The 14,062-nt window shown below is 53.5% G+C and overlaps 1 protein-coding gene across 2 annotated transcripts in view; it reads left to right on the plus strand.

Moving 5' to 3' along the window:
• Positions 1 to 6,003: 6,003 nt before the first annotated feature.
• TTC39A (tetratricopeptide repeat domain 39A) overlaps positions 6,004 to 14,062 on the plus strand; it is a 51,822-nt gene continuing 43,763 nt past the window's right edge. The window contains exon 1 of one of the 2 annotated variants that reach the window (XR_007924065.2): positions 6,004 to 6,146. Coding sequence is in view for 1 of the 2 variants with exons in the window: in XM_051857783.2 (XP_051713743.1) it covers positions 6,094 to 6,146 (53 nt within the window). In the remaining variant the exon portion in view is untranslated. The remainder of the gene's footprint in view (positions 6,147 to 14,062) is intronic. The other variant, XM_051857783.2, reaches the window with a different exon arrangement.

The raw sequence follows: 14,062 nt of genomic DNA on the forward strand, positions 1-14,062 counted from the left end.
CGGCGCCGCAAGGTAGAGGATTAGCCTACTGAGCCACGACACTGGCCCTATCCCTGTTTTTAGAAATGGAGAGACAGAGGCTCAGAAAAGCTAATGTGCTTCAGATCATATGACTAGTAAGTAGATAAACAAGCAGTTGAACTCTGGTCTCTTTGATTCTAAACATGATACTCTATAATACTTTGTTTCATTTGAGGTAAAAAAAAAATATATAGGAAATGGTAGGAGCAGAATACTGTAATAACAAAGAACATTTATTAGCCTCCAGGCCTGATCCTAAGTCCTTGATATATATTCACTTGATCTTTGTAACAGTGAACCTGAAAGGTATAGCTGCTATTCGTTTTACAGAGGAGGTACTCACAATAACCCATGGTTATGCTGCTGGTAAGAGGCAGAGCTGGAATTTGAACCCAAGAGACTCCTCCAGAGTTTGAACTACTACTCTCCATTCCTATTAAAAATAAGAGACCAGAGTAGAAATATCACAAACAAATAATCCATGTAGTCTCTGCTTTTTTTAAAAAAAGATTTTTTACTTATTTGAAAGGCAGAGTTGGGCAGATGCTGCAGTACCAGTGTCTCATATGGGCACCGGTTTGAGTCCTAGCTCCTCTACTTCCAATCCAGCTCTCTGCTATAGCCTGGGAAAGCAGTGGAAGGTGGCCCAAATACTTGGACCCCTGTACCCACATTGGAGGCTCCGAAGCAGCTCTTGGCCCCTGGCTTCAAATCAACCCAGCTCCTTTCGTTGCAGCCATTTGGGGAGTGAACCAGCAGATGGAAGAGTTTCTCTCTGCCTCTCCTTCTCCCTCTGTGTAACTCTTTCAAATAAAAATTTAAAAAATCATGGAAAATGAAATTAAAAGGTGAGTTTATTAGGGGCTGGCGCTGTGGCATATCAGGTAAAGCCTCTGCCTGCAGTGCTGGCATCCCCTGTGGGCACCAGTTGAGTCCTGGCTGCTCCACTTCCAATCCAGCTCCCTGCTAATGTACCTAGGAAAGCAGCTGAAGATGGCCTAAGTCTTTGGGCTCTTGCACCCACATGGGAGACCCAGAAGAAGCTTCTGGCTTCTGACTGGCCCAGCTCTAGCCATTATGACCATTTGGAGTGAACCTGCAGATGAAAGATGCCTGCCTCTCTCTCTCTCTTCTGCCTCTGCCTCTCTGTAACTCTGCCTTTCAAATAAATAAGTCTTAAAATATGAATTAATTTTGGTGCCAAAATGAAATCCATTTATGCAAGAAGCCTTCAAAATTTGTGAAAAAATTAATATTCCATTTTTTTTCCTTGAGAACCTCAGAGGAAGAGAGTGCTCCTATATGCTGGTTTACTCCCCAGATGCCTGCAACAGCCAAGGCTGGGCCAAGCCCAAGCCAAGGGCCAGAACTCAAAGTGGGTCTCCCATGAAAATGGCAGGGACCCAGGTGCGTCGTCACCTGCTGCCCCTCCCAGGGTATACATACACAGGATGCTGGAGTCAGATGGATCTGGTACTGGAACCCAGTGTTCCAAGCACTGTCTTTAACTGCCATGCCAAGTGCCTACTCCCCCAAAATTTGTTTGCAACTATAAAAAGAGGGAATGCTCCCAAGTGCTAATCTAGTCCCTAGATACCTGCAACACCTGGGGCCAAATCTAGGAGCTGCTAACGTGATCCTGGCCTCCCATATGGGTGGGAGAAACCCAGTTACTTAAGCCATAACTACAGCCTCCCAGGGTTATTAGCTAGAAGCTAGAATGAGGGCCTAGAGTCAGGAATTGAGCCCAGGAACTCTACAGTGGGACATGGACATCCTAACCAACAATTTTCTCGCTGGGCCAAATGCCGGCCCCAAAACTTATCTTTTAATTCCATTTTCCACAAGTTTTTTGAAGTGCTCTTGTGTATATGTATCATATTTAATACACACAACAGTTAAAACAGATTGAAAATATGAGGTAGCAAGGTGGAAGCAATTTGGTCAAGATCCCCCAACCCAGGAAAGAACAAGCCAGGTTCTAGCCCAGGTGCCTGATGAGATGCTGCATTTCCACCACACAGGCTGACTTTTCCATGTGCAGTCTGACGGGCAGCCCTTTGTGTATAAGCAGCAGGAGAGATCACTGAGCAACGCTAGGCCCTAAGCAAGAAGCCCCCATTCAGCACAGGGCAGGCTATCACCGTAGGGAGTACGCACACATGCACTGTGTCTGGCGTTATCTTGCTTTGTTTGGGTTAACCTGTTTAGTCCTTACAACAATAGATGGCTGCTACTGTTCTCATTTTACTGAAGAAAAACTGGGACAAAGAGATTCCGGAACTTGGCAGAAGTCACAGGCAGCTAGCAAGTGGTGGGACCAGGATTCTCACCTGGGCTGTGGCTTCAGAGCTAGGGGAGCCAGAAAGGGAAGAAGAAAGCCTACTCTATCTTGGAGTCATTAAGAGATTCAGAATAAGAGACAAGCTTGGGAAGATGGCTTCCAGATGTTTTGTGTGTTGAGGGAGCATGTGTGGCGGGCAAGCTGGGTCTGGGGCTGAGAGAGAGATGCTGGAGTCTGGCTTGCTTGTGTTGAGTCCCAACTCTGCCAGTTAATCCATGTGATCTTGTGCACATTCTCTGCCTCTTCTCAGCCATAAAAATTGGGATGTAAAAGGACATTTAGGACAGCATTGTCTTGAGAATTCAATGACTTAGTTCGTGTGAGGAGCTTAGAAAATGCCTAACAAAGTCCTGAGCAGTTGAAGAACCCTGGGTTTGAATCAGAGCTCCGGTTTGTTTATTTGTTTAATTTTATTTATTTGACAGGTAGAGTTATAGACAGTGAGAGACAGAAAGGTCTTCCTTCCGTTGGTTCACTCCCCAAATGGCGTTATGGCCAGCGCTGTGCCGATCTGAAGCCAGGAGCCAGGTGCTTCCTCCTGGTCTCCCATGTGGGTGCAGGGCCCAAGCACTTGGGCCATCCTCCACTGCCTTCCCGGGCCACAGCAGATAGCTGGACTGGAAGAGGAGCAACCGGGACTAGAACTCGGTGCCCATATGGGATGCCGGCACCGCAAGGCGGAGGATTAACCAAGTGAGCCATGGCGCCGGCCGTTTGTTTTTTTAGCATATCTAAACTTCTGACTCAAATAGTCTTACAACATAGTTGTCCGGATGAGAGGTACTATATTGTAATGGCCCTCAATGAAGTGCCTGCTGTTGCATAGAAACGTATAGAGGCACGCACTGCTTAATATGGGATATATTCTGAGAAATGCATTTTCATGTGATTTTGTTAGTAAACATAGAGTGTGCTAATACAAATTAAGATTGCTTAGATGGTATGATCTTGCAAGACTACTCTCCTGTATGTTGTCTCCTGACCAAAATGCTACGTAGTACATTACTGTTAGTTCCTTTATTGTATGCCCAATACTGAGTGCCAACAACATGTAGCAGTAGTGCTAGGCTGTGTGGGAAACACGATATGAGACAGTCTTTGTACCATCATAGGATTTGTTACCGGAGAATGCAAGGGTTCTTTGCGCAAGAAAAAATTCAGGCGTAAGACAGAGTAGTGGAAAGCAAATAGCAAGGTTTATTAGGGCAGGGACATCCGTAAGAACGGATGGGCACTTCTCCAGACAGAACCTGAGAGAGAGCGCCCAGTTGTTCAGACTGGGGGAGAGGCTACATGGTTAAGTGGAGAGAGTACACCTGGGCAGGCCAGGCGGGCGGCTCAGCAGTGAGGCAGAGGGCTGAGTGCGCAGTACGGTTGAGGCTGGGAGTTTTTAAGAGGATGGGTCTTGGCCGGCGCCGCGGCTCACTAGGCTAATCCTCCGCCTAGCGGCGCCGGCACACCAAGTTCTAGTCCCGGTCAGGGCGCCGGATTCTGTCCCGGTTGCCCCTCTTCCAGGCCAGCTCTCTGCTGTGGCCAGGGAGTGCAGTGGAGGATGGCCCAGGTGCTTGGGCCCTGCACCCCATGGGAGACCAGGAAAAGCACCTGGCTCCTGGCTCCTGCCATCGGATCAGCGCGGTGCGCTGGCTGCGGCGGCCATTGGAGGGTGAACCAACAGCAAAAGGAAGACCTTTCTCTCTGTCTCTCTCACTGTCCACTCTGCCTCTCAAAAAAAAAAAAAAAAAAAAAAAGAGGATGGGTCTTGCCTTGCCACATCTTCCCCTCCTGTCTGAGTTTTCCCCCTTAAGTTATCAGGAGGAAGCCTGGCTGGCGTTGCCCCAGGTTAGAGGAAGGATAGGCAGGACCCCCTGGAAGATCAGGAGGGGGCAGGATGTTTTGAAGTACAGATACTGGGCTGCACCTGGAAGGTTTTCAGGCAGAAGGGGCCGGGACCCCCACCTGGCAGGTTATCAGGTAGAAGGGGCAGGGCAGGATGTTTCAAGTGCAGATATTGGGCTGCCCCTGGAAGGATGACTTTGAGATGCATATGCTGGACCTAGATGTCAACTCTTTAGGCCTTTGTCACATACACATAAGCTCATATCTGACTTCCTACCTAACAGAATCTGAAGAGTGAGACTAAATGCTTGTAGATAATTAATATATAAGGATTAAGCATTAAGTAGTGCTAAAAGTCTATGAGAGAGACATAAATGTAACCTCTGAGGAAGAAGCGACACCTCTACTGGGGAGACGTCAGAGGGCTTTGGGGAGCAAGTGGCCTTGGCTGTGGGCTCGGAGGCTGGGTGTGTCCTTAATCCTTGTCTGCAGGCAGGTTTCTGTGGCCCTGTGGCGTGTTGCCTGGGAGCCAGGAGACGCTGGCTCTGCAGTGCCGTGCTGCTGGGCTAGATGCAACTTTGTGGACCGAAGGGTTTGGGCCCTTGTAACTGGAATTTCCAGATCTAGCTCTGGCTTTGTGATCAGATAGGCAGCATTCTCAGGCCCTTGTTGGTCTGCCAAGACCATGACCTGGGTGCTCAGAAAAAGGGGGAAAGGTCATCTTTGGGACTTCTCCCCTCTGAGCAGCTTTGCCCAGAGACGCCTACTCCATGCCCAGCCCCGTGTAGGAGGAAAGCACCAGATCAGGCAGATGCCTGGGTTCAAGACCTGGCTCTGCAGCTTGCTCCCAGGGCAGTTAGCCTCTTAGCCTCAGTTCCTCCAACTACAAAAGGGGCCAAGTGAGATGAAGCTGAGCGAGAACTGGGTGAAGTGCCTGGCTCGGACCTTGGCACGTCAGACAACACCTGACTCGGCGTGTGTCATTTACCGGACAAGATTTGCATTGCGGATACATGGTCAGCCCCAGAGGAGACAGAAAGGACCTCTTTCTTAGCCCCCTGCCCTTGCCCACCCCCCATCCTTGGCATCAGAGGAGCCTCCGGGGCCCCCGAATCCATTCTTCACGCAGAGCCAGCCTTTCTCAAACGCCGCCTCCCGCGGCTGCCCTCGGTCCGGCCTCCCACCAAGCCTGCCGGACTGTGCTGCCAGGGGCTCACCTTATGCCAGAGCTGATCCCACTTGTCAGTTAAAATTTCAAATAAAAACCAAAAAAGGGCACGTGACAAAAAAACAAAATGCGGGGCTCCAGGGAGCGTCTGTGCTGGAGTCAGTCTGCGCTCCTCCACCCTGTGCTTCCCACTGGGGACTGGGGCTCACAAGTCTACTGGGTCGCCTGGCCCCAGTGCTTGGCCTGGCCCAGCCTGCAGCCTCCACCCTCAGGCCCAGGCTGCTACTCACTTCCCACCTCCCTGGTCTCTGCCAGACCCTGTCACTCCACTGTTTGCCTTGCACTTGACCCAGTGCATTCAGGCCCACACAGCCCTAGTAAAGTCACCAGGCCGGCCTTGGGCAGGAAGGAGGGACTCTGAACAGGTGGGGAGGCCTGCCTCTGCCGACCCCTCCTGCCTCTGATCTGGAACGGTACAGCTCTGGCACTCTCTGGACCACGCTTCTCCTGTGCCCGACGAAGAATCTGTACGTGTTCGAAGTCCTTCCTGGTTCTGGGTGGGACCGACGCCCTTGCAGGGCGGGGAGGCGCCTGCAAAGGCAGGGAGGAGTCGCCGTGCCGCCCCGCCCGCCCCATCCAGGTGCTGCCGCCGCAGCCACTGCTGCCGTCACCGCCGGCGCGAGGGGCCCCCCGCGCCCCCCCGGGCCGAACCCAGCCTGTGCCCATGGCCTTTCTGACTGCCTGGAAGCGGACAGCCTCCAGGAAAAGCGACCACAGGTAGGGGGTGGGGCGGGGACTGCCGGAGGCGCGGAGGGGAGGAAGGGACCTATAGGGACCACAACTGGAGAGAAGGACCGCTGAGGAGAGACAGCAGTGTGCGGGCTGCCGGGCGCTGGGGGCCCCAGGGAGGAATAGTGCAGGGGCTCCTGCATCCCCACCTGCCCCCGCTCCCACCCTGGCGTGTTGTCGCCCCCAGCAGAGCTAGGTCTGGGAAGAAGGGGCTGCGGGCCCCTGGAGGCTACCATCCCACCTGAGCCCCTTGCCAGTGCTGCAGCCTGTGGGCCGCTGCGAGGGCATCGTGGGTGAGCAGGGCTTGTGGCAGGGCCAGTAGTAGGGTTTAGGCACACAGGATGCCTGAAGGGTTGTCCCGGGTGCAGGGCAGCAGGGTGGGGCCTCCTGGTTCCTGGTTTAGTCTTGGATGGGATTCTGTGCACCTTGGCTCTTCCAATTTCTGCCCTTTAGGGGTATGTCCTCCTCTGTGCTACCCGCCCCCCACCGAGCTGGCCCCACATGCTGGATGAATTGGTGCCTACAGAAGTGTTCCATGAGAAGTGACAGCTGCTCCCGCAAGTCCTAATTTCCATAGAGCCCAGCCTGCTGTCCCTGGGAGAGGGCAAGCTGACTGTGCCCCCAGCACCATCAGTGGCCCTGCCAAGCACCTCAAGCCTAACTCAGCATCTTCACCCCAAACCTGTTCCTCCTCCTGTGTCTCCATCGCAGTGGCACAGTCATCCAGGCGGTTGCTCAAGCCTAAAGCCTGGGAGTCATCCCAGACACCCACTCCCTCACCCCACCCTGGCCTCTAAGGCCTGCTGATTGTACCTCCTGGTTGTCACTGGAAGAAAGAGGTACAAAGAGAGTGAGAGACCAAGAGAGTGAGCTTCCCTCCCCTGGCTCACCCCCAAGATGGCCACAGCGGCCAGGGCTGGGCCAGGCCCTCACTTTCCCAGCCTCTCCAGGCTCCCCCTCTCCACACATCCATTTTAAAGGGCAAACCAGGCTGTGTCATTTTCCTGCTTTAAAACCCTTCCATGGCAATCCATCACCTAAAGGTTAAAGTCCAAGGCCCTCAGGGAGAGGCTGGGAGCCGCGCAGGCACAATACCCATTCCTCCCTGCCCCTCACTCTGTCTCAGCAACACCAGCTGGCCACACTGTGCTGGGGTTGTCCCGGGCTGCCCGGAACGCCTCTCTCCACTCTCCACTCCTGATGCTCTTAGGGGAGCCCTTCTGAGGTCATCGTCCCCAGGGCTCCAGCGTCTTGGCTTCTGTCTCAGGGTTCTCATCAGTCTTTGAGCCACCCTTGTTGAGGACTTGCATGCTGCAGGCGCTGTGTGTTGCTGCAGAAGTACAGGTCCCCAGACTTAGAGACCTGTTCCAGTGGGAGAGGTGGCAGCAGGTGCCGCGTGAGGCTTACGGTGAGGCTATGTGGTGCATAACACCCAGAGCATTGGCGGCCGTGTGGACAGCTCACACAGAAGCCTGGAGTGTGGGGAACAGGAAGGGGGCGGGGCTTGAAGATGGGTGCCTGGCGACATCCAGGAGGCAGACCGGCCAGAACCAATGGGCAAGAAGTTGATCTCATTGTTGTTTGGGAAACTAGAGGGATTTAGGCAGAGCAGTTAAACATTTTTTTCTTTGAAGATTTATTTATTTTTTTATTTGAAAGCAGAGTGACAGAGAGGGCGAATCTTCCATCCTCTGGTCCACTCCCCAAACAGCCAGGGTAGCTTGGACTGAACCAGACCAAAGCCAGGAGCCTGGAACTCCATCTGGGTCTCCCATGTGGGAGGCAGGGGCCCAAGTCTTTGGGCCATCATCTGCTGCCTTCCAAGGCACATTAGCAAGGAGCTGGATGGGAAAAAGTAGCCAAGACTCACACCAGTGCTCTGACACGGGAGGCCAGCATTGCAAGCAGCAGCTTAACCTGCTGCACCGCCGTGCTGGCCCCACATTTCAGTTTTGATGAGGATCTCCGGGAACAATTATCTGAGGAGGGCAAGATCCTCTGGCCGGCTGGTGAGGACGGTCTGTGTCCAGGGGGATTTCTTGCCTGCCCAGGACCTCCCTCCTGTGAGAATCCAGCTGTGTCCTGGCTGGGGCACCGGGGCTCTGTGTGAGCGTCCAGTGTGTGTATGTGGCTGATGGCACGGTGTGGTGCGAGACTGGAGGCAGGGAGACCAGAGCGGAGGCAGGCCTGATGATCCAGAGAGTCGCCGCGGTGTGGACAGGGAAGCTGGCGAGGCTGGGGGAAGAAGCGAAGACGGAAGAACTGACACGTGGCGAACAGACAGGCTGGGAGGCGAGATGGGAGGGAGGTGAGACTGTGAGGAAGAGCTGCAGAAGGGGGCCTCTGGCCACACAGAGGCTTCCGCCTCCCGCTGTGGGCCTTTGTGAGCAAGAGCGTTTGTGCGCCTGCACTCTCGTGCCTGCCTTTACGCTTCAGCTGGAAGGGGCACCCATTGCTCCTGCGTGGTCTCATTCTGAGGCCGAGACCCGGTCTCTAGTCTTTTAGTCCACAGCCTTTGACCTCTCAGCCCTCCCCTCTCACCCAGCATGCTGCCCTGTGTCTTTGTCCCGCAGCAGAGCCTAAGGGGAGCGGTGAGACCCCTGCTCTCCCAAGTCCTTTCCAGCTCTGTGACCTTGACTCAGGGACTGGATCTGTGTGAGCGTGTACTCAGCTGGAAGCTAACAGCTCCTCACTGGGCTTGTGAAGGACCTGCCAGCCAGCGGCTCAGCGCATTCAGTCTGAGCAGCTCTGAGCTTAGTTCCCTCTTGGCACTGGTATGAGGTGATCTTCTTTCCTGGTTATTCACGTAGAACAGAGGGATTCTGACAATTTGGGCATTAATGGTGGGGTTCCAGGCATGCAGACTGGATAACCCAGAACTGTTTGGAAAAGGAAATGGGATTGTTCCTGACACCTGAGCATCTTGCTACGTGGACCACCACTTACTCGACCTACAGATATGGCCCCTTACTCACCTAGACCCCACTCGTGGTAGGAGACAGCACAGCAATACAGTGGGAAGGAAGTACAGGCAGGCAGGTTGCTTTTTTTTTTAATTGTGTATTTATTAATTTAAAAGGCAGAGTTATACACAAATAGGGGGAAAGACACAGAGAGAGAGGTCTTCCATCTGCTGGTTCACTTCCCAAATGGCCACAATGGCTGGAGCTGGGCCAATCTAAGCCAGAAGCCAGGAGCTTCTTCTGGGTCTCTCACATGGGTGATGGGCCAAGGACCTGGGCCATCTTCTGCTGCTTTCCCAAGTGCGTTAGCAGGAAGCTGGACTGGAAGTGGAGCAGCTGGGACTTGAACTGGCCCCCACCTGGGATGCCGGCATTGCTGGCAGTGGCTTCACTCACAACGCCACAGCGCTGACCCTGGCAGATTGCTTTGGAAAGAGTAATTAAGTGGCAGACTTGCTGAGGGAGGAAAGGGCCCCCCAGTTTTGGAGGGGTCCACCCAAGGAGGCTGGGGGCCTGCAGGGGCTGTTGAAGAAAGAAATCTTGTTCCTGGTTTGCACCTGAGCTGCAGGGGCTCTCAGATGCCTCTATGTTGGGAAATTCTAATCTGGTGATGAACTCCTTGGTGGCTTTGGGGTCCCTTCCTTGGGATGGATTGGGACTGGAGGCCAGTGCTAAGTTATCACTTCTGTGATTCTCAGATCCTGCAAGTTGAAGTGATTAGAAATCCCAGACTCGTGATTTAAAATCCCAAGTTTCAGGGCGAGTGTTTAGCAGTTCAGATGGCCACATCCCATACTGGAGTAGCTGCGTTTGAATCCAGCTCTGGCTCCTGTTTATAGCTTTCTGCTAACCACAGATCCTGGGAGGCAGTAGTGATGGCTCAAGACTTAGGTCCCTGCCCCTTATGTGGGAGATCCAGATTGAGTTCCCAGCTCCCACCTTCAGCCTGGCCCAGGCCCAGCTGTTGAGGGCACTTGGGAAGTGAACCAGGAGATGGAAGATCTCGCTCTCTCTCTCTCTAAGAAAATAACAAAATATATAAAATTCCAAGTGTCTGACACTGATGCTTGCATTCCCAGGGTTCTGATCTCCCCGCTGTTGCTGAGGGCAGCTGTGCAGTACGGGGAGAGGGGAAAGGGGGCCCTAGTGTGAAAGGCACATAGCAGGGCAGGCGCCGTGGCTCACTTGGTTAATCCTCCACCTGAGGCACCGGCATCCCATAGGGGCGCTGGGTTCTAGTCCCGGTTGCTCCTCTTCCAGTCCAGCCCTCTGCTGTGGCCTGGGATAGCAGCGGAGGATGGCCCAAGTGCTTGGGCCCCTGCACCCGCATGGGAAACCAGGAGAAACACCTGGCTCCTGGCTTCAGATTGGCACAGCTCTGGTTGTTGAGGCCATTTGGAGAGTGAACCAACGGAAGAAAGACCTTTCTCTCTGTCTCTCTCCTCACTATCTGTAAACTCTACCTGTCAAATAAATAAATAAATAAATAATCTAAAAAAGAAAAAAGGCACATGGCGAACCCTCAGATCTTCAGTCCCTGCAACTGTACTGTGAGAAGCCACCAAGTGACCTTCACTCTGCTTAGCAGTACAGAGGGACTCGGACCTGGACATTTTGGGTCCTCTTTGAGGCCAGTAAGAAATAGATGATTGGGTAGGGGCCACCGTCGTGGTACAGCGGGTTCAGCTGCTGCCTGTGTTGCCAGCATCCTGTATGAGCGCCAGTCCAAGTCCTGGCTGCTCCGCTTCTGACCCAGTTCCCTGCTAAGCAGGGGAAAGCAGTGGAAGATGGCCCAGGTGTTGGAACCCAGCCACCGATGTGAGAAACCTTGATGGAATTCCAGGCTCCTGGCCCAGCCGTGGTCATTTGGGGAGCAAACCAGCAGATGAAAGATCTCTCTGTCGCTCCCTTGCTCTCTGTACCTCTGCCTTTCAAATAAACAATTAAAAAAAAGAAAGAAATTATTGGGATTCCACTGTGCCTCTCCAGCACGCCACATTTCCTGAAGTTTCTTGAAGTCTGTGACTCGAGTTGACTTGTTCTTCCCCGAAAGGCTTTGCCACTCAATTCAGTTTCTTGGTGTGGCCAGCTCCATGCTCTCCTAGTGCTCACCTGTTTCTTCGCTCAGTGCAAGGCCCGGCTGCCAGAGGCTTCCAGGCTCAAGTCCTGCAAGTTACAAATCAAGGGAGAGTACTCTGGGCCCCCATAGGCAGATGTTTTAGAAAACTTTATGTATTCATTTGAAAAGCAGAGTAATACGGAGAGAGGGAGACACACACACACACACACACACACACAATCTTCCATCTGCTGGTTCACTTCCCAAATGGCCACAATAACTAGGGCTGGGCCAGGGCCAAGTCAGGAGCCAGGAGCTCCATCAGGGTCTCCCACGTGGGTGGCAGGGACCCAAGTTGTTAGGGCCCTCCCTGGCACATTAGTGTTTAGCTGTATAGGAAGTAAAGTAGCCCAGAGCCATCCAATATGGGCTGTGGGTGACCCAAGTGGGAGTTTAACCCTCTGCACTGCAATACCCACCCTCGAGGCTGACTTTGAGCCCAGAGCCTGAAATGGCTTTGGCCGGGTTGTTAACCTCTCAGAGCCTGGGTTCCCTCTTCTGTAAATTGAGGGGACTGTTAGGACTTGCCTCACGGGGTGCCTTTGAGGATTGCATGAGAAGGGTGCCCAGCACGGTGCTGCGGGCCTGCTGGTGATCATGACCAAAGGTTGCTCTTCTCCGCCAGCTCCAGCTTGAAAAAGCCCAGGGGACTATTCGTAGTGGCCCTTCCTTCAACCAATCACTGTGCCTGAGAGGTGGGGCCAGTAGAGGATGCTCCTCCCATTCAGCCAATGGGACTGGAGAGGAAGGGTCGGAAACAGCAGCCAGATACCGGGTGGGAGGGGCAAGGCTTGAAAGAGATGTGGCTACCGAGCAGACCTGAACGAGCTGCATGCAGCACCCAGATCATGATTTATTTGGAGCACATACACCCCGTCAGAGTCCCCCAGCTGTTTCTAATGCCCTGAGGACTGCATCTGCGGGCCTGGCCAACCACCGGCCTCCCGGGGTTGCGGCTCTGCCAGATCCAGGCGCTCCCTCCCTGACCGCTGCCGCCTCCCTGGCCTGGCGGCCGAGTGCTCCCCGAAATGCCGTAGCTGGGTAGCTCGTGAACAAGAGAAGTGCATCTCTCACAGGGCCGCTTCCCCGCTCCCAGACTGTGCCTTCCGGCTGCGTCCCCATGGCGACGGCGGCGGTGGGGGTTTCTATGGGGCCTTGCTCTTTGACAATGGCACTAATCCCATTGGTGAGGGCTCAGCCCAAAGCCCCACTTCCAAATAACATCATCAGGGGAAGGACTTCAACAAATGAACTTGAGGGAGGGGTTCCCCAACATTCAGTCTAGAGCAATCGCCCCAGCCTGAGGGGAGAGAGACCCGTCTCCAGTTCCCCACCAGTTTGGCTGGCACCAGACTGTGACTTTTAAGGACCCGAAGGAAGCAGGGAGCTTCGGAGTGGGGCCTCTTCCGTGGGAGTGGGGTTGGTTCCTACTTTTGCCTTCCCTGGTCCTCAGCAGTAACACCCCCCCCCCCCCCCCCCGGCTCTGACCAGGGAGGCCCAGGGAAGTAAAGGGCACTGCCCTGGATCAAAGTGAGGAAGCCCAACTGCAACCCCGAGTCTCCTGTTCTTGACTCTACCCCCCACCTCCCCTGGAGGCCGCCTCACCAACTCCTCCTCTCATGGCTCCAAAGCCCTTTCAGGCCCACTTGTTTATGTAATATTCATGGAAATCCTTTTATCCCTGCTTTATAGATGAGAAACTGATGTTGAAAGAATCACGAAAAGACCCTGTGCCTTATGTGTATTATCTCATCTAATCCTTGCAACAGAGGTGGGCATTGTGACTCCGCAGGTTGGGCTAGCCACATCCCATATCAGTGTGCTGGTTCAAGTCCCAGCTCCTCCATTTCCCATCTAACTTCCTGCTGATGCATCCTTGGGGGCAACAGATGATGGCTTGAGTGCTTGGGCCCCTGCCATCCATGTGGGAGACACGGGTGGGGTCCCAAGCTCCTGGTTTCAGCCCAGCTCAGCCCTGGCTGTTTGCAAGCATTTGGGGAGTGAAGCAGTGGATTAAAATAACTGTGTGTGTGTGTGTGTGTCTTTCAAATAGATATAATAAACCTTAAAAGAAAATCCTTTAAGTGTTAAAGTGATCATATAAATAAGATTAAGTGTTTGGTAATAATAACAGAATTAAAAAGGTGTGAATGCCCCAACATGGGAAGCAGTCCATACAGCAGACTCACAGAATGACAATCACTTTAAGTAGCACTCTGACCTCAAAATCAGCCCTTAAAGCATTCTGGTCTGGCTGAAAAGCCCATGAGAGCATTTCAGGCATGGGAAGCCAAGACACTGGCAAATAGTATCCTACATGAAGGACCTCTGTGGGTGAGACCTCAGTGGAAAGAAGTGGTCATCAAAGAAGGATGTACTTTTCTCTGAAGGGAGGAGAGAACTTCTACTTTGCTTATGGCCTTGTCTAAATACTGAAGGAATTTGTGGATTCAAAGGCTTCCATAGCCTTGGAAGTTCATATCAAGAGTCTCAAGTAGGCCGGCGCCGCGGCTCACTAGGCTAATCCTCCGCCTAGCGGCGCCGGCACACCGGGTTCTAGTCCCGGTCGGGGCGCCGGATTCTGTCCCAGTTGCCCCTCTTCCAGGCCAGCCCTCTGCTGTGGCCAGGGAGTGCAGTGGAGGATGGCCCAGGTGCTTGGGCCCTGCACCCCATGGGAGACCAGGAAAAGCACCTGGCTCCTGGCTCCTGCCATCGGATCAGCGCGGTGCGCCGGCCGCAGCGCGCCAGCCGCGGCAGCCATTGGAGGGTGAACCAACGGCAAAAGGAAGACCTTTCTCTCTGTCTCTCTCTCTCACTGTCCA

Source organism: Oryctolagus cuniculus, chromosome 7, assembly GCF_964237555.1.
Source record: "Oryctolagus cuniculus chromosome 7, mOryCun1.1, whole genome shotgun sequence".
NCBI classification, from domain to species: Eukaryota; Metazoa; Chordata; class Mammalia; order Lagomorpha; family Leporidae; genus Oryctolagus; species Oryctolagus cuniculus.